At 39.4% G+C, this 26,130-nt stretch overlaps 1 protein-coding gene across 2 annotated transcripts in view; it reads left to right on the top strand.

Moving 5' to 3' along the window:
• Nucleotides 1–26,130, top strand: part of EPHA1 (EPH receptor A1) — an 80,006-nt gene that overhangs the window by 38,726 nt on the left and 15,150 nt on the right. For both annotated transcript variants that reach the window (XM_026686173.2, XM_026686172.2), the window contains exons 3-6: nt 2,497–2,772; nt 8,732–9,122; nt 22,629–22,784; nt 23,275–23,610. In XM_026686173.2, coding sequence (XP_026541958.2) covers nt 2,497–2,772; nt 8,732–9,122; nt 22,629–22,784; nt 23,275–23,610 — 1,159 coding nt within the window. The remainder of the gene's footprint in view (nt 1–2,496; nt 2,773–8,731; nt 9,123–22,628; nt 22,785–23,274; nt 23,611–26,130) is intronic.

Here is a 26,130-nt window from a genome sequence, read left to right as displayed (position 1 = left end):
CAGCCCCAGGACACTGTCCTTATTAGGGAAAATTTCTAATGAGCAAACCCAATAAGCAAACCTGGTCCCCAAAGGAAAGCATTGCTTCTGTTTCTCTTCTAAAGCTTGGCCATACCTTGGCCATTCCAAGACTGCAGAAATTCACTTAAACTGCGTCTAGAAGCAAAGTACTGTAAATAAATTTGTCAATGAGTTTAGCCTTCTTTGGAAGAAAATTCTAAAGCCTACAGCATGAGATAAACATTACGTGCGTTTTTCCTTCCTCTATCTCGTGCAGCACCAGAAACTGCTGCAAAGGTACAGAAACAATCTGTGCTGTCAAATTCTGTTTATGTATTGTTTAATTATACTGAACAAGGCTGCAAAGTGATTATTCTCTGGGATCCCTGGGAACAAGCCTCACTAAAAACTCATTTGGACTGCCATCTAAATAAGTTGATATCTAATTGCATAGTGCAGATAACAATTTGAGGAGTCCTTGGTGCTCTCTGAGCTTGGTTGTTTTCTTACAGACATGTCATTACCCAAACTAGGAAACACCATCAGTGCTAATAAGGAATGGGTTTTGCTGACAGACTGGATAACAATTTATGCACATTTCTGGGCAAGGGGGAGGACTTGTATCATAAATGATTTTGCATAAAGTTGGAGGCTGGAGGAGCCTGCTAGGTTACTCAAGGGGCAAATTCATGCTTTAATTCTCTGTAAGGTGACTGCAGTCTTATCCCTGAGAACAAATTGTCCTGAAACTGGTGAAACTACCTTCAGAATAGGCATGCAGAGTAGCTGCTTTTTCAGCTCTGCCCTTGCTAACCTTTGAGTAGGCATGCACTGGAGAGATGCTTCTCCATGTTTTGCAATTGACTTTTGAAAAGTGATTCAGATTAACTTCAGCCCTATTAAATTGTCAGATGGCCCTTTGAGAGCCAGAGTGATATAGTGGACTTGAAATTCTAGACCTAGAAAACCTTGAATTACGCCGTCTTCGGTCTGATCTAAGTATTAGCACAGTTGAGAACGTCCAGAAATATTTCACAAGAAGAGTTTTCCACTCCTCTACTCATTGTAGAATACCTTATGCTACCAGACTTGAAATTCTAGACCTAGAAAACTTTGAATTACGCCGTCTTCGGTCTGATCTAAGTATGGTATATAAAATCATACATTGCAATGTCCTACCTGTCAATGAATACTTCAGCTTCAACCATAACAACACAAGAGCACACAATACCAGTAGATACAAACTCAAGGTTAACCGCACCAAACTTGATTGCAGGAAATACGACTTCAGCAACAGAGTGGTCAATGTCTGGAATACTCTACCTGACTCTGTGGTTTCTTCCCCAAACCCCAAAAACTTTTACCTTAGACTTTCTACTATTGACCTCACCCCTTTCCTAAGAGGTCTATGGGGGGGGGGGTGCATAAGCACACCAACGTGCCTACTGTCCCTGTCCTATTGTTTCTTTTATTTTTCTTATATGTACCCATTTCATGTATTCATAACTATGTATATACTTATACCTATTATCTTGTAAGCGATTGACAAATCGAAATAAATTAATTAAAATAAAATAAAATAAATCAATAACAAACGGGGCCTCAGACCTAGTCTATCCTCAGCAATGGAAATTGACTAGGGGACATCAACCAGTCACTTTCTCTCTCAGCCTAACCGATTTGACAGGATTCTTGTGGGGGGAAAGAGGGAGAACAGAGCACTCTGTACAGTATGCCAACTTGAAAATGGAATGTAAATTGAGTAAATAATAGCATTAAGAACTGGGGAAAAATTTAGTGGTGCCTCTGCGAAGATTGGAGACAGGATTGGTCCTTCATGAGATAGGAAGGAGCAAAAGCACAGTGTGTACATTGAAATAACCATGTCCCTGTCACTTCAGGAGGGCATTTTAGGTCAAGAAAATGGCAGAACAAGGTTGAACAGGCCCACCCCAGAGTCATTTGCCGATCAAACAGATAGGTGCCCTTTGTTGCAGCTGCTTTAAAGAAAAGCAAACAAAAGAGAAATCTGATCTGCTGTGTAATGTGTCGTTGAAATAAATATATAATATGAGCATGAGCAAAAAGGCACGTGACAACCAGATTTACAGCCTAAATTTTGATGAGACAGAGAAAAAGGAAGCAAGAGAAGGTAGGCGGGTCCAGATAACAAGCAGGTGAGAACAAACACTAGAAAAGGTTTTTTTTTCCCCATGAGTGGCAGTATATGCATATTTGGTTTTTTTTTTAAAGCATCTACAGCTATCCACCCACCCATCTGCCCTGTGGGCTAAGGATGGGATATCAATTTATGATGAAGGTTAGTCACACAGTGAGCCAGATGTTTAGACTGGCTTTGGCATTTTTATCCCCCTATTTATCCCCGCTGAGATAGGTTTTATTATTATTCACATTATCACGCCAACAGCAACCTTGGAATGCTTCTTTGAGAACCTCAGTTCAATGTCTTCAATCTTCTCTCCTTCTGATATGCAGTGGAGCGAGGGGCAGCAAATGATCAATGGGACTCCTGTATATATGTACCAGGATTGCAGCGTCCTCTCTGAAGGAGACACTGACCACTGGCTCCGCACAAACTGGATCTTCCGAGGCGAGGCCTCTTCTCGCATCTTCGTGGAACTGCAATTCACCATTCGAGACTGCAAGAGTTTCAGAGGAGAAACGGTGAGCTGCAAGGAGACATTCAACCTCTACTACATGGAATCAGAGCAAGATGTTGGTATCCAGTTCCGCCGTCCTCTCTTCACTAAAGTAAGCTTTATTTGTTTATTTATTTATTTCATGTGTACGCAGCCTGATTCCCAATGACTAGGGACAGTTTACAAAGATAATCCATATAATGTCAACTCTGAAGCGAACCAGTTACCAAGCAACTAGCCAGCACCTCAATTGGACAATGTGACTGATAGTTTGGGGAAAGGGGGAACTGTCATTTTTTAATCAGGTGAAAACCGCAGGAACTTTTACCAGTTTGTGCCAATATGGTATCTCCAGTAAAACTGTTCTTTGAGGAACCTGCTTGCCTCAGAGTTCTGCTTTCTATGGAGTTATTACTTGGAACCCTGACATATAATAATAAAGATAAAGGAGGAAAACTAGTCAGATAAGGCTTTAAGCACTCCTGCCAAAGGCCTGGGTGAATGGCCAGGTTTTGAAGGCCCTGTGAAACACCAGGAGGATGGAAGTCACCAGATCTCAAGGTAAACTTTATTCCAGAGGACAGATGCCACTACAAGAAAATGTGCTCCCAGTATTCCAAAAAATAGCCCCATTTAATCGGAGGCTGCAGCATGCCAACTCATTGGATCAAATCAGCCAGGCAGATACTATGAGAAATAGATGCTCCTTCAAGTAATTAGGCGCTGCGCCATGTAGGGCTTTATAAATAGCAACCAGCGTCTTGAATTGCACCCAGAAGCAAACTGGCAACTAGTGCAGTTTGTGAAGCAGGGGTGTTACATGCACATACTAAGGGCACACCCATCACTGGATTCTGGAACAAGTTTCCAAGTTGTCTTCAGAGGCAGATCCAAGTACAGCACGTTACAGCCATAAAGAGACCAGACGTGAGTGACTGTCTGAAGGGCTTTCCACTCTAGGAAAGGGCACATACAGTTGTGCAAAGGCCTTCCTGGTCACAGTTGCCACCTGCTCATCAAGCAGGACCTGTGAGCCCAGGAAGACCCCCCATTGAAAGGCAAGTACTGCAGAAAGGTTTATGATCATTATTCTTTTATATAGAATCTTCTGTGTACAATTTCATAAGCAGGAGAAGAAAGGTCCAGAATGTCAACACAGGGGAAGAAGAAATAAGGATATCACAAACAAGGTGAACACAGTAGTCTACATTGGTAACAACCAGGCTTAAGAAGGAAAGAGGTGGAAGAAAATGTCAGGGCCTGAATGAGAAACTAGAGAGGATGTGGAAAGTTAAGGTCAAAGGGTTCCCAGTGGTGGTAGGAGCACTTGGAGCTGTGATCTCCTATGCTGAGAGAGTGGTTCTTATATTCCTTCAGAATACAAAAGTATTCAGAATTTTTAAAAAATGGCAGAAGGATCAGAAACTTGTAACAACCTGTTTGCAATCATAGATACACGCACTGGTTTGTTCTTCAGACATAGTGAGTTAGATGCAGATAATTTTAAGTCAGGAAGAATGTAGCTGATGTGAACAATAACTTGGTTTAGAAGCTGAAGTGCTATAAATTGGGAGGTTGATAGCCTGTAATTTTGCCATGGTTGAAGATTTTCAGAGATTTTTTACAAAACCAAAAATGTCTTTTATAAAATAGTATCATGTGGTAATTCTAATCAATTTATCTTTGTAGATAAAAGAAGTTTTACCCTAAATAAAAGCGTTTTGCTCTAGAAGTTACATTCAATACGTAGTCTTTACTTACTGATTGCCTTGTTTAGCAACCATTAGAAGTTGCAACACTTACAACAGTTTTAAAAAATCAGCTTTATGACCAGTCTTTACATTTCTGAGTACTACAGTGTCCTCTGGTCATATAATTGCCATTTGGGAAGTTTGCAACTGGCTTCCAACAAGAAGAATTAATGGAAAACATGGAAAATTGAAAATTAATGACTATGGTCATTCGGCAGAAGTGGAAGTGACATCATAAGTCCAGAAAGATTCACAGTTAGCTTCATTTTTATATGTAGCTCTGCTTCCCATAGAGAGCAAGATTATGGACTAACTCCCTAATTATTGCAGAGGGAAAGGTCATGATTTCAAACAAATATGTCAACGTAACAATGTATTTTGTTTATTGAAAATGGGTTATAGATAATTTAGGCTTAACCTTTACCTTACAAAATCTTATTAGTATTAGAATTTAATTTCTCTTGTTGGGCTTTATTGAGAATCACGTAAATGGCAATGACACTGAAGTTACATAAAATGAATGCAAGATCAATACTATGACAAATAAATGTACTGCAATTAGAGGACTTCCTTTCAGTTGATTGCTCAGCCTCAAAATCATAATGCAAGAGATGGCCTGTGTGTTTTTATTGGCTGATGTTTTTATTGGCTGATGGATGATGTTTGTTTTTCAACATCTTATATTATTGAAAGTAATTTTAGCTCAGTAAATAATATATTAACAAAGGAAAGAAAAACTATTGATATATCATCAAGGGGGAAATTAATTTTAAACTTATGAGCATCACACCAAAAATTGAACTTTTAATGGGAAAAAAAAACATCAGAAAGCCACAGAATCATTCCTGGATAGGTAACTTTCCTTTGTAAAGTAGTTAAGTTAAAAATTAGATCCACAAAAAATAATATTTAAGAATTCATTTTATTTTTTCTGTTGTTTTATTTTTGTTGGAAATGATTTAAAATGCTTATACTTACATGTTTTTATATAAATTGCTAATTTGCTTCTGTAGTTTGATGCATTACAATTTAAATAAATAAATTACCTTCAAAATAACTCAACAAATACAATTAGAAAGTTAAGTTAAATTTAATTGTTTTTTTAATTTTTAATTGAACTTTTAACTGACAAATTATTTAGTCATTCTTAACCCTGCATTAAAAATAGTTTTAGGTACATACTGTGCAGATTTCTTAATCCTGACAATTTTAAAATGGGTGGACTTCAACTCCCAGAATTCCCCAGCCAGCATGGGGAATTGTGGGTGTCAAAGTCCATCCATCTTGAAGTTGACAAGATTGAGAAATACTGCCCTAGTGGGTGGGATCTTGCCGTTGCTTTATATCCTGAGAATCAAAGCTGGGGCAGGTGGATCATCTACAAAAGTGATATTTACTCAAATATGTATATGTATATAATTTGTATCCCTTCATCAATAGTAAGATTTCTTAGACATAAAAAATACATGTAAGGATTTCTCTACATATAATTGTGATTACTGATTCTCTAGTATTTCTTAAACTATGAGATTCTTTCAGAGTTTGGATGTGATCGCTGAGAGCCAGGAATCACTTCTACCTCCACCGACCCATTCAAACACCAACCAAAGAGAGATGAAAGCAATTATTTAAAAATATTCACATGATCATTTCTCTCTGCATTAGAATCAGCAGATGTCCTTTATGTATCCCTTCTGCCAACTCTGCCATACAGTAACCATCTCTATTTGAAAACAATTTTAATATTTTTGGCTTCTGCGTGTTTGCATATGATGACATTTTGAGTGACCCCTGGCATTATGTTCAGTCTTTTAAATAGAGTTCACGCATCTTTGTATTTGGGTATAATATGATTAGCTGTAATCATAGGGAGTTACTCTACTATACACATGATTGACAGAATGCCAGCATGTGATGAATTCTCAAACTGAACAAAGCACGCAGGAATCCAGATTTGGCTGCAGCCTTTCATAAAATTGCTTAGCATTTTAATGTAATGTTTCAAAATAATGTACTAATTCAGAGTACAAACCTACTCAGATGTTCTCACCCATATGCCCTATTGAAGATGTTGTGTGACTTTCTGCATCACTGAAGCAGTGAATTTTAGTTTCATTGTATTAATGTTTTTATTAATCTAATGTATTAGATACACAACCTGAGGCCACACCCCACCCCAGGGCGTGTAAAAACCAGCTCTTAAATTTTATGTGTTAATGGGACAGGCATTCTGAGAGGAGAATAATAATTTATTCTCCTTCCCTGCCATCTTTGTTCATTTTTAAGTCAATCTGAGTATTAATATGTATTAGTTTAACGTTTTAATGTTTTTATTGGCTGTAAGATGTCTAGCCTAGAATCACCTCTAGGCAAGATGGGCAGTGTATAAGTTTAATAAACAAGTAAATAAAAACCATCTTAACAACATTTAATTTTAATTCAAGTGAGTGTAATCAATAATTCATATTTTTGTCTTGATCTACTGCTTTTCAAAGCGTGGCTCAGAAATATCTGCAGAAGCCACTTTCCAGGGGCTATTGAATTGATATTGGTATTATGTTGTTATTATCTAACTTCCACACATAAAAGAACAATAACATCTCAAAAGCATCACTAGATATAGACTTGAATACTGAATTACTTTCAGATGGGAAAAGTACTAGAAACTCCCTGCACTTTTGCTTACTTGTCTGTTCAGCTGGGTTTTTTCCAAACCAACCAACTAAAAAAGGAAACGAGCACAAGAGCTCCCACAGCTGTCTTTCACTTTCCTATTCTTCATCAGCTTTTCAGAAATGGGTTTGCTCACACCCTCTGAGCGGCTAATGGGCATTAGTACATTGTCAGAGCATTAGGCTCCTGCCCAGACAAACCCCCTGTCAAAACAGTAGCCCTATGTTTAATTTTACCTGTTTTCATGGGATTAAATGTTAAGAATTCTCAAGAGCTATTAGTCACTTCTCGAAAGGGAGTGTCTATGTTTATAACCAGTGTTTTCCTGAATGCTCCTTCTTGAGGTACAGTATTCTTGAGGTAGAGCACAGCTGAATTCTAGCCCTTGTTGCAGGTAAATGCTAGGCAGCATGGCCTCTGGATTTTGTCCAATAAAGCCCAGGTATAACAAGTATGGTCAATATCCACTGGGTATCTTACTGTATTTTCTAATCTTTCCATCAAAGTCTGCAGACAGCCGCCAGGCCGCCTCATTGAGTCCTTTCTTGATTCTTCACAGACGTATCATGCCAGGTCCAAGGAGTATGGTCAAATAACTCCATTGGAGGTATCTTACTGATATTTTCTTCTAAATCTTTCCATCATTTAAATAAAAGTACTTGTCAGAACATGCCGGCCAAGGCTGACAAGCAGTTTTCATTGATGTCCTTTCTTGATTTCTTCACATGACACAGTATCATGTAGCCCATATCTATTCTCTGCTTATTAGTGACATTCTACATTGGTCTATTTATTCAGTTCAATCCATTTTATTCTCTGATGTATATTTTTCAAATCAATTTTCTTTGGTATATATTTCTGATTACTAAAGAGCTCTATGCCGTAATCAAAACAAAAAGAGAATGGCTGAATGGTGTTTTTTTTATTTCTAGTTTCTTTTGGTATTGCAAGAAAGAATTCCTACAACTAATGCAAACTGCTTGGATTATATGTAAACCTAAATTGGTTCTGAGCTTTCTCTTATTATGTCTGCTTTCTGTGTCAAGTGATTAATTCTATTTCAATACTGTTGTGCAACCTTTTAACGTGCTGTAGTCTTAAGGGATTAATTTTACATTTTTCTATTAGTCAGAGCTTTATTGTTGAATACACTATACTTGGTTTTATACCCTAGCTCAGCCTAGGCTATCATGATGGATATGTTATGCCAAATTATTTGTTTTCCAAATAGCTAAGAAAATGTTGATATAGCTGTTTTTGAATGTCTGTTTTACTGCTGAATATTTTGTTCCAACAACCAATTTATATCTGATTTCTGCTAAACTATTTAGCAAATTCAAATTATGTCCTGAATAGATCTAAAAGTTAAGTAGGGATAGGTTGCATACATGAATTAGGATTTATAAAGAAAGAAAATATGTATGTATTTAAAAAAAATAATCTGAATTTTAGAGACAAAGCTAAATTAAGCTTCTCTCTCCCACATACTTATTTTCCCTGCATATTTTTTATGTGCAGGAAGTTCTGAATATTGGTGAGGATTCAAATATACTTAATTTACTTATGATGGAACTGCTACATTTCAGAAAGGGATTGTGTTTGGCTTTAAAAAGTTGCTCAACTGACTTAAACCCTTTTGCTTTCCAGATCAACACTGTGGCAGGCGACAACATTTTCACAGCTCGAGATGTTGAGGTCGGCTCGCTGAAGTTGAACATGGAAGTATGCTCCATTGGGAAGCTACAGCAGCGTGGTTTTTATCTGGCTTTCCAGAACTCAGGAGCTTGTGTGGCCTTGGTTTCAGTGAGAGTTTATTATAAGACCTGTTCAGATACCATTAGTGGATTGGCCCATTTCCCAGAGACACTTTCAGGTGCTGAGGGTCTAACGGTAGTGCCTGGTGTCTGTCTGAAGAATGCAACGGAGGAGACAGGTGTTCCACCGAAGATGCACTGCAGTCCCAGTGGGGAGTGGTTGGTGCCAGTGGGCAGGTGTATATGCATCATTGGTTTTGAAGAGGTCAAAGGAAGATGTGTGGGTAAGTACCCAAAGGGTCAAACCTTGAGGTGGACTTGGAGGATTTTCCAATTTCTAGATTGGAAAACATGTCATTTTACAAATAGAAGATGTGGGAAGTTACTCGCAACATGATTGGGGTACATTATCTGGCTCCCCTGGCTTTTAATGCATCAGATTCCCTTATCCTTTTTTGTTCCATTGACAGCAAACGTATTTGACATTTTACCCTTCCACTGCTTCTTAATTTCCTGCAAGGCTTGGGAACAGTTTCTAGGGTATCAGAGCACATAACTACTTGTCCACAAGGATTATGTCTTTAATGAAATGTTCATCCATTAGAAGATATGTTATGAATATATATGAAGAAGACCCACTGGATTTCAATACATAGAAGGAGATTTCTTAGCTAGAAGAGTCATCCTGTTTGGTCTCATCTGCTCCTGATGGGTTTGAGAAAGGAAGTCCCAGGATTCCCAGCAACTAAGGACTATCCTGGCTGAAATTCTGAGAATTACACTGTCTCTGCATCATCACCATATGAGTTGAATTTCATTAATCCCAAAATGCATTGACCTTCCACCCCAAGGCCTCTTTCTTTAAAAAAAAAAAAAATCCTTCCGAGAGATAGTAATTTTTTTTAAAAAAACTAATTTCTTTAAAAAGTCATACAAAGTTGTCTTCAGAGTTTCAAGCTCTTAAAAGGAAGCCATTATTATTTCAGTGCAGGTGGACCTTGACTTATAACCATTCATTTAATGACTGTTCAACGTTGCAACGCCACTGAAAAGCGACTTATGACCGTTTTATTCACACTTATGTGTCCCTATGGGTACATGATCAAAATCCAGATGCTTGGCTACTGATTCATATTTATGATAGTCATGTGTGATCACCTTTTGCAAGGATCATGTGATCACCTTTTGTGACCTTCTGACAAGCTAAGTCACTGGGGAAGCCAGATTCACTTAACATCTGTGTTCCTCACTTAATAACTGCAGTGACTCCCTTAACAACTGTCGCAACATGGGGCAAAATTCACTTAATAACTGTCTCATTTAGCAAGAGAAACATTGGGCTCGCTTGTGGTTGTAAGTCGAGGACTTCCTGTACTGCCTTGCTAGTAAATATTAAAATTCAGGACAACATTTTGAAAAGGTAATTTAAAGTAGTTTCTGCTCCTCCCTCACTTTCATCACCTGTTACAAGACAAGTGTATTAAAAAAAAAAAAAAAACTTGGACAGCCAATGGACTGGAGATACAGGTTGCTTGTTTTTGTCTCAGGGAGTTCCCCTCTGGTGATAGAAAAATATTTCTGTTCAAACTTTCCAAAAATGTCATCTGTAAATGGGAAAAGTGGAAAAAAGAATAACCTATGAAAAAGGGTTACTGAGAGGCTTTGGAACATATATTTAAAAAAAAAAAAAACAAGTAAGGAGGGCATGACAGAAAGAAGGAAGGAAACTAATCTGATGAAAAGGCCTATATATGTCTGTGTTACAATACTAGAACCATTGTGAATTGTGTTGCATTCAAGACAAATGAAAAAGTACCTCTGAAGCACACAAGAACTTATGGAATTTCACCAGATGTAGCAATGACCACAAAAGAAGTTTAAACAAAATTCTAGAGAGTAAGATTTCCAATCACTACTAGCCAGGATAGCAACAGCAATAGCACTTAGACTGATATGCCACTCTATAATGCTTTACAGCATACTCTGAGCAGTTTACGATGCCGGGGTATTGCCCCCAACAATCTGGGTTCTCATTTTACTGACTTAAGAAGGATGGAAGTCATCTTTAAGCCGGTTAGGAATTGAACTCCTGGCTTTGGACAGAGTAAGCCTGCAATATTGCATTCTAACCACTGCGCCATCTATTCTCTGTAAAATCAAAGGAAGTGTGCTTCTGAAACTGCAAAATTGGAGTGGAAAGAGATTCTCCCCTTCCTGTTCTGTTGGTGAGCTTCTCATAGAGCATAGTCAAAATGGTAGAAAACTAGAAAAGTTTTATCTGATATACAGTCGTTGTTCTAATAATTGTATTATTCTCATGCAAAGAAAAGGTGTATGGATGATACACCCATAATGGTAACTTCCCAAGATGCTTCCTTTTAGAATGTTTTACAGCAGTGATCCCCAACCTTTTTTATGCTGTGGCCCGGTACCGGCATCAGCTGGGTGCCGCAGCCCGGTACCGGCATCAGCTGGGCGCCACCATCTTTTGATGAAAAGTGCTTCCGGTGAGCTTTCTACCCGGAAAAGCTCACCGGAAGCACTTTTTCATCAAAAAGATGGCGGCGCCCAGCAAACCAGCGACCCGGTAGGACTTGTTCCACGGACCGGTACCGGTCCACGGACCGGTGGTTGGGGACCCCTGTTTTACAGCATTGCCTCCTTCTAGAGGCTAACTTACAACTCTTGGAAGTTCCTGGGCAACTACTAAAGCTCCATGTTCCTTGGTCTAATTTGAAGAAGAGCTGATAATTTTTTCAAACCTAGGATTTTCCCTTCCCTGTTCCTCTTCCACAGCTCAGCCAGTTTTTCCACTTAGCTGCTACTATGACTGCTTTCTCCCCGCCTTCCTGGGTTGCGAACAATCTGCTGGAATGGGATAGAGAATCCATCCTGCCCAGGCAGGTCCTCTCTGACTGCACTTACCCAAGTTGTAACCGGCACTCCTTAGCAGTGTTACATATCAGTAATGAAAATAGGGGTCTTCCAATTGCAGAGAGAAAAGAATGAGGGCTGCTTCTCAGATTGATGAGGAGGCAAGTTTAGAGGGTGAGGGGAGTGAAAAAAAAGTTTTAAGAGAAAAAGTCATCACTGGAATAATAACCATTGCTAGCTCAAGATCTAGCTCTAGCCAATGTGATAATGAGAAACATTTGCTTTATATCTACCGTACAAACATGAAACTGGAATTCATAAAGTGAATTGGTTGTCTATGCTTTATGAGAGAAGAGGTAACACTTCCATTGTGTTTGGGCCCTAGTTAGCAGGGTGATGGGGACAGGGGAGATATTTAAGCTTTGTACATTGTTCCCTTCTATTTTTTCTTGATCAAAGGATATAGCTGCTGTTTGTTCAAGACAGTGCTGTCATGGATACAAATCAAGGTTACATCTTCTGGGCACTTTGGTTTTAGTGGCAAGGTGCAAAATGCCTCAGTCTATGTTGCCAAATAATGTTTGTGTAGTTTATTGATCATCTACACCAGGGGTTCCCAACCTGGGGTGCTCGCACCCCCTGGGGGTGCGGGACGATATTCCAGGGGGTGCGAGAAAAGTCCAGGTAAATAATAGGATATTGGCTATATGTTGGCATTTTTATTTATTATGCAATGGATTAACTTTGTTTTCATTTTAGAGTTAAGTATCGTTATTTAGTGGCCGTCACATACATAGCTGAAAAGATTCAATCCTACCATATATTTAACACGTTCAGTAGTTCCTAAAGTCTAAATTTCAGGAGGTGCGAGGTTCGAGTGAAATTTCTTTAGGGGTGCAGGGCGAAAAAAAGGTTGGGAACCACTGATCTACACATATTGGTTTATTGGTCATCTACACATGCAGCCCTCCCTTAGAATCACAGCTATGTTGCTTGCGTGCCGCACTGGAATTTTCAAAAAGTTGTCCATGTCCAACATGGCAGGAAATGCTTCTCTTTTTTTCAGAAAGAATTCTTGGTTTTAACCAAGCCCTTCTAAGGACTAGATAGACAGACAGACAATGTCTATATATCTTTGGATGCATTCATAGTCCAAAGTAGTTTTAAATATTACCTGATGCGGATTACAGATAAAAATAAAATAAATTTGAACTAAATTCTTCTCAAAGTCAGGGCTTAAAACAAACTTTAATGGGCTCCCCCAATGTTGGGAGCATGCCAGGTATATATGCTTTTTGGCCTTTATTCAAAGATCAGGATGGGGTTGTCTTCAAATAGGATAAAGAAAAGGCTAAAAGGGACAGCTCTGGTCTTTGTTCGATTTGCATGAAAGATGGAAATGGAAATGCTTGAACTTTAACGTGCATTGCAGTTGAGGGAGGACAACTTATCCTTCATCTTGCCAGGAGAGGGAAGTTGTAAGGATTAGTCAGACGTGATACATGTAAAATACTTGTGAGTAAAATCAATCATTATTCTTTTAAATACCTGCAGCCAAATTTTGAGCAGACTTTTGTGGCCTTCATTATCCAGATTCTGCCCTACATTTACTTCATTATCTCTGTGGGTAAAGGACAAGAGAGAGAGAGAGACTGAGATACGTAGGATATTTTATGGAGTAGTCTGTCTAGAAGGATGGCTGATAGTGCTGAGAAGGGCTGAAGCCACAAAGAATCAGGAGGAGGCTGGTGGCATCTTTTCAGTTCATTTCAATTCAATTTAATAAAAACTTCTATGAATTGTGGCTATCATAGACTGTCACAAGTCTTCTCCTGCAGTGTAGCTACAAAGGAGAACCTATAAACTATTTGCTATCTTTTTAAGAGTATTTGGGACCTCTTTGATCTTTAAAAATACTGGCAAATTCCTAAGTTACATAGGGTGAACAATGAATTGATTTTACTTCCAGAGGTACAGATAGTCCCCAACTTACAACCATTTATTTAGTGACCATTTAGTGAAGTTACAACAGGACTGAAAAAAGTGGTTTATGGTCATTTTTCACACAACCATTTCAGCATCCCTGTGGTCACATGATTAAAATTTGGACGCTTGGTATTTGGCATGTTCTTATACAGATACAGATAATCAGAGTTGGAAGGGACCTTGTAGGTCATCTAGCCCAACCCCCTGCCCAAGCGGGAGACCCTACACCATTTCTGACAAATGGCAGTCCAATCTCTTCTTGAAAGTCTCAACTGATGGCGCTCCCACAACTTCCAAGGGCAAGCTGTTCCATTGGTTGATTGTTCTCACTGTCAGAAAGTTTCTCCTTGTTTCCAGGTTCAATCTCTCCTTGTTCAGTTTCCATCTATTATTCCTTGTCTGGCCTACAGAAGCTTTAGAAAATAGCTTGACCCCTTCCTCCCTGTGGCAGCCCCTCAAATATTGGAAGACCTCTATCATGTCTCCCCTGGTCCTTCTCTTTACTAGACTACCCAAGCCCAGTTCCTGCAACCGTTCATTGTATGTTTTAGCCTCCAGTTCCCTAATCATCCTGGTTGCTCTTCTCTGTACTTTTTCTAGAGTCTCAACATCTTTTTTATAATGTGGTGACCAAAACTGGATGCAGTACTCTAGGTGTGGTCTTACTAAGGCTTTATAAAGTGGTATTAGTACTTCCCTTGATCTCAACTGTATCCCTCTGTTAATACAACTTAGGATTGCATTAGCTTTTTTGCCGGCTGCTGCACACTGCTGGCTCATATTTAGCTGGTTGTCCACTAAGACTCCAAGATCCCTCTCACAGTTACTGCTGTTGAGCCTGGTTTCACCCAGTCTATATGTGTACTTTTGGTTTTTCTTGCCTAAATGTAGGACTTTTTTTCTCTATATTGAATTTCATTTTGTTAGATGCCACCCAGTGTTCTAGCCTGTCAAGATCCATCTGGATCTTGAGCCTATCTTCTTGGGTGTTAGCTATTCCTGCTAGCTTAGTATCATCTGCAAATTTGGTAAGTTCCCCTTCTATTCCCTCATCTAAGTCGTTAATGAAGATATTGAAGAGTACTGGGCCTAAGAAGGAACCTTGTGGCACCCCACTGCTTACTTCCCTCCATGTAGACTTAGACCCAGGACTACTCGTTGAGTACGGTTTGCCAGCCAGTTGCGAATCCATCAGTGGTGGTGCTATCTGTTCCACCTTTTTCTAGCTTACTAAGAAGTACCAGGTTGTGGTCTACTTTGTTGAATGCCTTGCTGAAATCTAAATATATTATGTCCACAGTATTTTGCTGGTCTACTAATTTAGTCACTGTGTTGAAGAATGAAATAAGATTCCTTTGGCATGATCTGTTTTTAACAAACCCATGCTGACTGCTAGTTATTACTTTACTTGTTTCTAGATGTTGGCAGATCTGTTTTTATGATAATTGCAAGGGGTCATGTGATCACCTTTTAACAAGGGAAGTCAATGGGGAATCCAGATTCACTTAACTATGTTAGTAACTTAACAACTGCAGTGATTCACTTAACAATTGTGGCAGGAAAGGTTGTAATATGGACCAAAACTCACTTAACAATAGTCTTGCTTAGCAACAGAAATTTTAGGCTCAATCGTCATCAGAAATCAAGGCCTACATGTATTAGTAGGGAGGATAAACATCCTTTGATAAAGTACATGTATTTCCAACTTTTGGAAACCCCCTGGAGAATACAGTAAACATTCAGCTAATATACTTGTTGATTATGTATTTGTTGGACTTGCTTTTGTTTTAGGATGGTTTTGGGCGTTCTCCATTTCCCTGGTTTGTATGCTTTTCTCTTTCACTGTCAGAGCTATGAGAATATGCTTCCTCATGCCACTGAAACTTTCTCTGTCTCTGCAAATTTCATATCATGCTCACACTTGTCAATATTCTCTTGTTTCTTTCCTCACTCTTCTGATAAATAGAAATGAAAGCTGGGGCTCTCGGAGAACTTTATTCAGCCCTGCCATTAGGAATGGAGAGATCAGTTTGTTTCTGGAATTTGCCAGTTGGTTCATACATCCATCTGCTCCATCCACTTTCTGCATTTGTTTGCTTTCCAGCCACAGGGGGAAAAATCAGTACAACTTTTCTTTTTTTTACATAAAATCTTTCTGCACCCATTTCCCCTCAAATAGGCACTTTTGTAAACACGGTGTACTAAAATTCACATTTTTGTGCTTTTCTTTTGAGCCAAGACCTGTATCATGCAATCCAAATATTTGTTTTTACTAAAAGAGCTTGGCCTGTGATCCCAGGAAGGGCAAATCAACCTCTTTTACTTAAAGTCAAACAAGTTTCTTGAGCTGACCTAACTACTAGCACGTTGTAGAACTTTGGCACAGAATATTTACAGCCTCAGCTGGGACATTTCCTGTGGTAAAGATAGCAAGGCCCTGAGTCAGACTCATCTGCGGTATTTCACCTGAAAGAAAGAGGATTAGCTCAAAGTTTTGTGCCTTCCCTGGCATGATATTAAATGAATGAGAAATTCTTCTGGGGGTTCTCGAAGATCAAGGGAGCAGGTCATTTGCTATGAACATTGCTTGACCAGTCCATGAACCGAGGAAAGGGAGGAATGATATACCATTCCATTTCTTCTTGATCTTCCATTCTGTTTCTTCTTGACCTTCTGTAGGGAAGTTTCAACTGAAGAATCTCCCATATGAGACATAGATCAGGTTGAGATGTAGACCAGGTTGTAGGGATTGACACCCTTCAAATGACTGCATAGGTCAGGGAATGGTTTCTGTCATATTGCACATGTTTTCTTCCACAACATACCTGAGCTGGGCATAGCCTGCTATGAGGGAACAGAGACCACATGATGATTTCACAGGGACAATTCTGACTGGCTGATTGGCCTTCTCTCACTAATAATGAAACTTTTTTGGCTCTGGCTGAACTTGGGTGGCAGCATCTTTCTCTCCCTTCAATTTAATGAGCCCATACAAGCTCGTTAAGATAATTGCTGGGTGGTGGTAGCAGTTGAGCTGGTGCAACTTCTGCCTCCCCCACAAAGGGGAGGGGTGTCTCACGGCCTGTTATTTTCCCTCACCAAATTGCAACCAAATTCCCTCTGTCTGCCTACCTTCCTGCTGTCCTGCATCTCACAGGGGTTCATCCACCATTCCAAAGTCAGAAAGAAATGCAGTGACTATCAAAGTACAAATCCAGAGAAGTTCTAAGATAACTCACGCTGTATCACGAGGAAGTTCTGGCAGTTAGATTTCCAATTTCTGCTGAGGGAGCTTCCCTTCATTCACTTATGGATTTATTCAATGTACTTTTGAAAATATGAAAGCTTAACTATGACAAACATATTTGCAAAACATGCATCAAGCAAGAGTCTTCATTGGCTGTCAGTTCATTGAATGTGTAGTGTGGGAAGCCCACTATATTATGTGCAACTATATTATGTGCAACCAAACCAGTGAGGGGTATTTATAAAGAAGCATTACTCATCTTAGAGCAAGGTGGCTCAGCAACAGCACAACACCCATCAATTTATTCCTTCCTCCAAGGACATCAGACTGTCTGCTCTGAATTAGTCCTTGCCTATTCATATTAGAAATAATTAATCCTGGTTGATGAGAGTCCCGATCCAGGAAAACAGAGGACAATTGGGGGAGGGGCTGAAAGACAAGTGTTTTCTTGCACCTGATTCATTTCAGCTTCTGCAACGTGCCCAAACTGTGATGTAATCACCTGAACCCCTTGCATATTAGACATGAATAACTTCTCTAATAAAGGAGAATATTTGTAGCTCAGGGTTGACCTGAGGGGTCCTTGGTGCTCTCTGAGCTTGCTTACATATAGACAGATTTAACCATAGCTTCAATTGGGAAAATGTGACCATCCCAGACCAAGTCAAATCCAAAAACGCCAGGGAATTTCTAGAAACCTGGCACTCTGACAAATCAGCCATCAATAGATACATTAACAACATCTATAGACTATGCAAAAAGAGACTAATCACCCAGCCCAAAGAGGAACAAAAAGACCCAAGCGCCTCTCCACCAGCATTCAGCACCCTGATCGCATAGATTAATTCCAAGGTTAACATCAGACCAACAATCAAGTAAACCAGTGGTGAGATTCAATTTTTTTTACTACCGGTTCTGTGGCTGTGGCTTGGTGGGTGTGGTGAGGCTTGGTGGGTATGGCAGGGGAAGGTTACTGCAAAACCCCCATTCCCTCCCCACCCCACTAACCTGCTTTCCAGCTCTGTTCTCCTGTGCAGAGCAACAAAAGAACACCCAGCCGATCAGCTGGGACTCAATGGGAGGCAGAGAATAGATGGGAGTGGGGCCAGTCAGAGGTGGCATTTGCCGGTTTTCCAAACCACTCAAAGTTTCCACTACCGGTTCTCCAAAACTGGTCAGAACCTGCTGAATACCACCTCTGAAGTAAACAATGCCCAATCAAGAAACTGCCAAAGAAGCCAACAGCAAACAGCCCAACCAAAGGATCTGTAAGACACCCCCCACCAACACTGACAGGGCAAGCCACCAGAATATAAACTGTCAGCAAACAGCACTCCTTACTAGCACCGATGATGTTACCTAGTTTGGGTAATGAAACATCTGCAAGAAAACAAGCAAGCTCAGAGAACATCAAGGAGCCCTTCATGAGTAACTTCTCACTGAACAGTTTTCATGCTGGATGATCTAGGAAAGGGGAAGACTTTCTGTATAGAAGGATGAAAAACAAGAATGGTCCCTGCTGCCCTCTATATTAGCACGGGGCTGGAAACTGAGAAAAAAAAAACTCTTGGAAGAAGACAGTGGTAAGTTCCTTCCGTACAGGTAGTCCTCAACTTACACGTGACCGTTCAAATTTACAACGGTACTGAAAAAAGTGACTGATTTTTCACAGTTATGACCTTTCTAGCCTCCCCAGGGTCATGTGATCAAGACTCAGATGCTTGGCAACTGGTTCATATTTATGGCGGTTGCTGTGTCCCAGGTTCATGTGATCACCTTTTGTGACCGGAGAAACCAGACTCACTTAACAACCGGATTACTAACTTATCAACAGCAGTGATTCACTTAACAACTGAGGCAAGAAAGGTCCTAAAATGGGGCAAAATTCACTTAACAAATGTCTCACTTAAAAGAAATGTTGAGCTCAATTGTGGACATTATGAACATATCTATATGATCATCAAACAAGGCCAACTGCAAAGGTAGTCACTGGCTTCAAATTGGCAGCTGTGAGCAAGCAAACCAATCCCTGCCCCCTTTTAATGTTTGTGTAATGCAACCAACACACATTAAAAGGCCTTGTCAGCCCATTGTCAGCCCACCAATATTAAGCCAATGACTTTTTTCTGTGGAACAAATGACTGAGAGCTTGAGGGAGACTTTTAATGTAAGAAAGAAAATTTAATTTCAAATTAAAATGAATTGATCTGCTGTTTTTCTTGAAGGAAACGTAATTCAATTCTTTGGAGTCACATTTGCGTTTAAAGGCACAGTTTTCACCCTTTGGTGATAATAAGAAGAGAGCCAAGTTAGACTACAGTATAGTAACCAAAAATTAGAAGGAATCTCATACAGCTCCATAATATGATGAAGTGAGTTGTAGCTCACGAAAACTTGTACCTGTTAATAAGATTACTTAGGCTGAAAATGCAATATGAGATTCCTTTAGGCCCTTTCAATGAAAATACTTGGCCTCATACTTGCCATTCATTATAGTATTGGAAAGTAGTTTTAATAACCATTATAAAAACTTTAAAAAATTAATGGACTTAGTTTGAAAAAAAAAATCCAATATATTTATAGTGGACTATATCTATAAAGGAAAATCTACCTTCCTATGGCAGGTGCTGCCACCTGCTGTTTTTAATTGATTTATCGTCCAAGGGCATGTGTGGTGTAACCTTCCCTAGCTTCATTCCTTTCCCTCCCTCTGGTGACATAATCCAGCTGGAACCTGTTACTGATTTTCCTTTTTCACCTTTGTTGCCTCCTTCCACAGGTCTCCAGCACTCCCTTTAATGCCACCCACATAACCATTATTCTCCTCTATTTTGTGTCTGCAGAAATAACATAGCCAAATCTGTCATGGCAACTCTTGCATAATGAGTAACAAAGCACATCAGGTCACTTAGGAAGGGATATGGGGAAATGCTCAGATAAATCCATTTCTCAGACATTCGTGCCATGATGCCTTTTGACACGGTGGGTCTGAGAAAGCCAGTGGAAAAGTTTTGGGTGGGGACAAAAAAATTGGCAGCAATCTTCGTTTTTCTGATTCTTTCTTTCTCCATGGAGCCATTAGTAGCAGCTGATCTTTTTTTTAAGGTGGGGCATAGAGATGTGAAATTCAGCTCAAGGGAGAAAGAAGAATACTAAAACAATATTCACGGATTATTGGCACTTTTGCATAAAGTGATTCCAGCTGTTAGCCAATTTCCAAGTTAACCACTCTGAAGCTAGTTTTCAGTAGAAATCACTAGATCTGTTGATTGAAGGAGTCTTGCCTTACCCTTCTTCTCAGCTCCTGAGCTTCAGCAGCTTCCAACAGATTAGATAAGGGCGATTCTGGTTTGACAGCTTAGTAGTTCCCCTCTGCTGCCCCCCCCCCCATAGCTCAGGCAAAGATAGCAAGTGTGAAAATTGACAAAAGTCTGTCAATTTCCCATTTTTGTAGGCAGTGGCCAAACTATTACAAGGGTCCAGGCTGCTTAGGGATTTTTTAATTTCATTTCCTTCCTCCCTCCCTCACTTTTTGGGTAGAGAGGCAATAAGGATACTGCAGGATCAACAACGATGATTTTTTTCCAGCTTATTCTCTGGGTTAGCAAAACTTCACATCGTTGCAGGTCACTTGGAATTTGCCTTTCAGTTAATGGGAAGGAACAGTAGTGTAAAAGTGGCAGAGAGAGAATAATACAATATCTGGTTTGATCATCGCCTGGAACAGCCCCAGTCTGGATTGTTCCTGCATGGGGCTTCAAAGTGAATTCATCCACACCATTACAAATGACTCCCAAGTTCTCTGAGGCTTTAGAACGGGGCTGTTGCCTGCAGAGTTTGAAGATTTTTATTTTTATTTTTTTTGCATTCATGAGAATTAGACATTTTCTCTTGGGAAAAGATGAAGCAGTTTCTGACTTGGAATGTGGCAGAAACAAATAATTAAACCTTCCCTCTCCTCATGCACAAGTTCTGATGCAGACAGAATGTCAGGACTAACCTCCTGACATATTTCATATCTAATTTAGTCCTCAGTTGAACCCAATAAATACTCTAGGCCTGTGATGGCGAACGTATGCCATGCATGCCAGAAGTGGCATGCAGAGCCATCTCTCTGGGCACGCCAGCCATCGCCCATTGCTCCTCTGGGTTCTGGCACATGCGTGTACGTCTTCTGATTTCAAACTCACATGCGTGTACGAAGACCAGCTGGCTGGCCAGCTGGTCTTAGTGCATGCATGTGCATTAGAAGCCAGAAGACCAGGTGGCACTGTTTGTTGTGAATCAATAAAAGTGAATAACCTAAATGCAAATTAGGGGTTGAAAACCTGCACACTTGATTGGTCCTTATACAACAACTTGGGATTGGGCCAGAACCAGTCCCTGATTGGCCACTTTTGGGACTGTCCTTATTGGTCAGTAGTTTGAACCTGTTGCACATTTTCATTGGTTAATTAGGCAGCAGCTAACCCTATAAAAGGGTTACTGCTGCCCATAGCATTGCTCTGTTATGTTCTACCACTTTATTAAAGAGTTGAAGTCACTGGTCAGATGTCTGGTCTCCGTTATTCTCCATACTTAACACTGCTCTTCCGGTTTCCGGTGCATGCATGTGTGTTTCAGCACTCAGTGTCTTTTCAGTGCATGCGCACTCCCATTTCAGCACTCGTTGCTAAAAAGGTTAACTACCATTGGCCTAGGCTTATTCTGCATTCCAAAAGAGCGTGTAGATGTAAACAGGTTTCTCATCCAAATTGGACCCCATGATTATCATCCAATGCATATGTACTATTCAAATGAATAGATAAGTTTTTATTGCCGTTCCATACCAAAATACAAAGAAGTAATTCAATGTCACCCATAACTTATAACAGTTTACAGTAACACCAGGACCAAGGAACTTTCGTATTTGATATAAGTGCAACCATATTCTGCTTAGCTTAAGTTGGTGCCTAGCTTCTAGATAGAAACAATAAGGCTTAGCAGCTTGGATTACAGTTTTTGGTACTAGGCATCCAGAAAATAGATACCATCATAACATAATAACATTTTAAGCTTTATTATAATATTATAATAAAACTGGAAATATGGCAGTATCAGAAAGTTAATCTAAAGATCTAAAGAATGGGGATAGCTGGGAAATGGTGGTATAAATATTAATTTGAATTATATTAAAATAATTTAATTCTCAATTTCATAATATTCTTTGATTATGAAAAAAGAATCTATTATTTGCAATAGAATAAACAATAGAACTAAAATTAAAATTAACATAAGACAAAAATAAAAACAAAGTAAATATTAACTTGTGATCCTGCCATTCATTTTGGGTTCTGAATCCATTGATTTTTCAACCATAATGCTTGATATGTTGTTCGAATCCTAGTGTGATGATCCTTGAGCCAACAGAAATTGTACAGCCTGTCTATGGAACTTGTAGAAGCTAAATTATTGTTTATCATACCTAATCAGTTCAATAACAAGGATTTTTTAAGTGAAATTCACCACGACTTAAAGTACAAAAATAGCTAATTATTAAGCTGCCTTTCAGTTCTAAGATAAGATTCCATGAGTTTGGGTAAGATATTATTTCTATCGTGTCTATGACTGTGGACTTTGAACGCTAATTTGGGTATAGCAATAACCTTGGAAGGTGTTCATGAGGTGCTTGTCTTTTGCACAGCCTGCCAGCCCGGATTCTATCGTCACTCTCTAGAAATGGAACAGTGCCTCAAATGTCCTCCCAAGAGCTTCTCCCATTCTCCTGCTTCTACAAGCTGCCCCTGCATCCAAGGCTTCTTCAGAACATCCATTGAGGATCAAACTGTGGCCTGCACAAGTAAGTCCTCCAAGAAGGGAGAACAGGCCTCCAGGCAGGGAAGATGGTCCTTGGGAGAGTGAAGCCTCCACGTCTCTTGTAAAATGCAGATGAAAATGTGGTGGAGCTGCATCACTGTGTTGATATCTGTCTGTTTTACCTACTCCCATTTCTCTCCCGGTGGAGGTCTCAATGCTTTGGCGATATATTGTAAGGTGAAGATGTGTGTCCAAGGCACAGAGATGCAACACAGGATCCCTTCCCCTTGGTATTTTCGGCTAAGGATCTCATCATCCTTATTGATGTTGAAATCTACTGAACATATTCTGTCCAGTGCTTGTGGGTAAACTGTGCCCAGTGGAAAGAACTCATAGTATAAATATGAATGGACGTCACCACTGCAGAATCTCATTATTTACTGAATATATGAACTAAGAAAAGTTTAAAAACTGTGAAACAGGATTTTGCAGGATGGAAGGATTAATACACTTTCTTCTCTTTGCCTTTCCAGGCCCTCCTTCTGCTCCACGCAATCTCAACTTCTCCCTTGCGGGGACACAGATTTCCCTTTGGTGGCAACCTCCCCTTGATCGGGGTGGGCGCCAGGATCTTACTTACAATGTTTCCTGCCAACGTTGCCATTTTCTGGTGTGCGAACCTTGTGAAAGTAGTGTGACTTTTTCCCCCAGTGCTTTAGGACTCCCCAAACCAAGTGTGATCGTGGATGGTTTGGAAGCTTACACCAATTATAGCTTCACTGTACGGGCTCATAATGGAGTATCAGGACTCAGCCCTGCCTCACATAACAGCACCAGTTTCCCCACCTGGGTGTCTGTGGGCCATGCAGGTGAGTTACTACAATGAGTAAGGAAGAAAGATGTTGCATTCTCAGGAAGTGAGCAACCAAAGCTGAAGTAGAGTTGAATTATAGTTCTTGTTGTGTTCCTTATGCTAGCTAAGAGCAGCCAGCTATGTGTACAGAGATTCTCAGTCATCCAGGTCATGGTTGAAGAAGTTTCTTGGATGAGAAACAAAACATTTTCAAAGAAAAGAAAAAAAAACAAGAAAGTCCAGTTGCCTTTTGGAAAAAACACCTTTGGTAGTACCAAAGGTGCTTTTTCAAGAGGCAACTAGACTTTCTGATTTTTCTTTGAAGACGTTTAACTTCTCATCCAAGAAGCTTCTTCAGCTCTCCATAGACACTTTTGGTAATACATAAGATGAGGGCATGTTGTAATAGTTAAAAATGATTCTCTGACTCAGTACTAGTGTCAACCATAAATTAGAGAAGTACAGGAGTGCAGAGCTTAGTTTTGGATGCCAACTTTCATCAGTCACACAGACATGGACAATTAGAACTAGGACAAATGGTGATATGGAGATCTGTCGAGAGGAAGTCATTTACTATCAGACTTACCTCTTCAGGTCTACTGGAGGTCATCATCCCAACCTGCTGTACAGATTGATGGAAATGTTATGGTGAACTTTATAAAAGGATTGAAAACACAGAAGAATTTATATAAATGATAAGATGAATGGTGTCATTCTTGAAAGGAGCATTTCCTTTGAGGAATGTAATCTTTTCTTAGAGCTTAAACCACAACCATTTATGTGTAAAGGGGGGAAAGCAATTTTCCATTGAAAAGTTAGCCAGCATAGTAAAATTAGCTAACAGGGCCACTATGACTGATCGATTAACTGGTAATAAAGGTTGTGTACGATGCCCTTTCACTCTCTTTCCATTCAGGAATGTAATCTTGTTTCTGTTAGATGCTTAAACCACAACCATGTTGTAATGGGTAAAGGCGGCTGAATTAAGCAATTTTATTAGGAGAAAGATCTTAGCCAGCATAGCGCAAGCTTTATTATAACAGTGGCCACTAGGTAACTTGATCAGATTAATCTGGTAAATTAAAGGTGTTGATGATACAGATGCCCTTTCACTTCTCTTCTACCAGATTATTCTGGTTAGCAGCTCTGTGTTTCTGTTTGATGCTTAAAACTCTGAATTCTGGAGAATAAAACCTGAAGCTCATATTAACTCTCCAGAAAACAATTTGTAAATTGCTGTTATGTGTTCAAAGCTCCACCAGAGGCCACTAACATGAATATATTTGATTTTTAAAGTTCTCATTCCTGATGAAGTGGTATCAAAAGAAAATTCTACTTCTTTAATCTAATCTGCTGTTGCTAAAACTACTTTGAGCAACATATTTCCGTGATAAACACTTAAATAATTCCCAGTCTGACTTTGTTAAGCTACAGAAATGACTTATTTGATCATTCACGGAGAACCAGACAAGCCAGGGCATATCTAACTAGGCTGTGACACAAGCACTTATGCAAGTCATTTCCTTAGGAGAAACATCCATCGTGACCGCATTAGAAACATATACGAATCAGGAATTTTGAACTTTTTTAAAGGCCAAAAGACTCTAATTTGGTAACCTATCTCTCCCTCTTCTGCCTTTGGTAACCTACCTATCCCTCTTCTTGTTCCATGTTGCAGGCCATGTCAAAAAGAGCCACTTCCAAGCACAGCTGAGACTCTCATCACCTTTCTAATTATTTAGATTTCAGTGCCACCTCTCTATTTCCTCATTACGAAAATGAGTTATCTTGCCTACCAGTTGCTTCTGGAAACAAGATTTTCCAGTCTTTATCACATATTTTTTTCCTATATCTTAGGCTGATGTTTAAGAGTCTATTCTACATTATAATGCTTCTGAGTAGTAGGTAATTTGACATATTTATGGGATAATAATTGCAATTAACAATAAAGGAAGAATATTTTAAAATAAATAGTTTTAATAACAGCAGTAACTTGAAAAATAGACTACAAGCAAATAATGATTTAAATAAGGGGAAAATGCTGCTTTGATTCATAGTATTCCAATATTTAATAGGGAGAATATTTTTATGTCTTCCTTTTAAATTTAATTTGGATGTAGTTGTTTTATTTTCACTTATTGGTATCCTGCTTTTATTGACAATATCTGAGGATGGATGGCAGTAATGTAAAATAAGCACCAATAAAGAATGGATAATGAACAACTTTTGAAAAAAAAAATCGTGCATTTATAACAGTAATATATACTTGTAATAGCAAGCTATGTGGTAACCATAGCAAAGCAAACAGAGCTAGGGATTCTATCACATTCCCTGTATAGTGAGTTTATCCTAAGCATATTTCATTGTAGGAGCTTCCACCAAGTTCAACAGAATTCCCACATAAGTGAGGCTTGCAACTATTCTATTCTAGACTATTCCATACTTTGCATATAAAATCTTTTCAAAAGTAATACCATAAATAATGTCTTTCATGTTGTATCCAAATGTTCATACTGCTAAGGAGAAAGAAAAGACT

Source organism: Notechis scutatus, chromosome 2 (genome assembly GCF_049901735.1).
Source record: "Notechis scutatus isolate UNSWTSFEM ecotype Mainland chromosome 2, rNotScu1.2, whole genome shotgun sequence".
Lineage (NCBI taxonomy): Eukaryota > Metazoa > Chordata > Lepidosauria > Squamata > Elapidae > Notechis > Notechis scutatus.
Note: the sequence above shows the minus strand (reverse complement) of the source record. Positions and strands in the feature narration are given on the sequence as shown.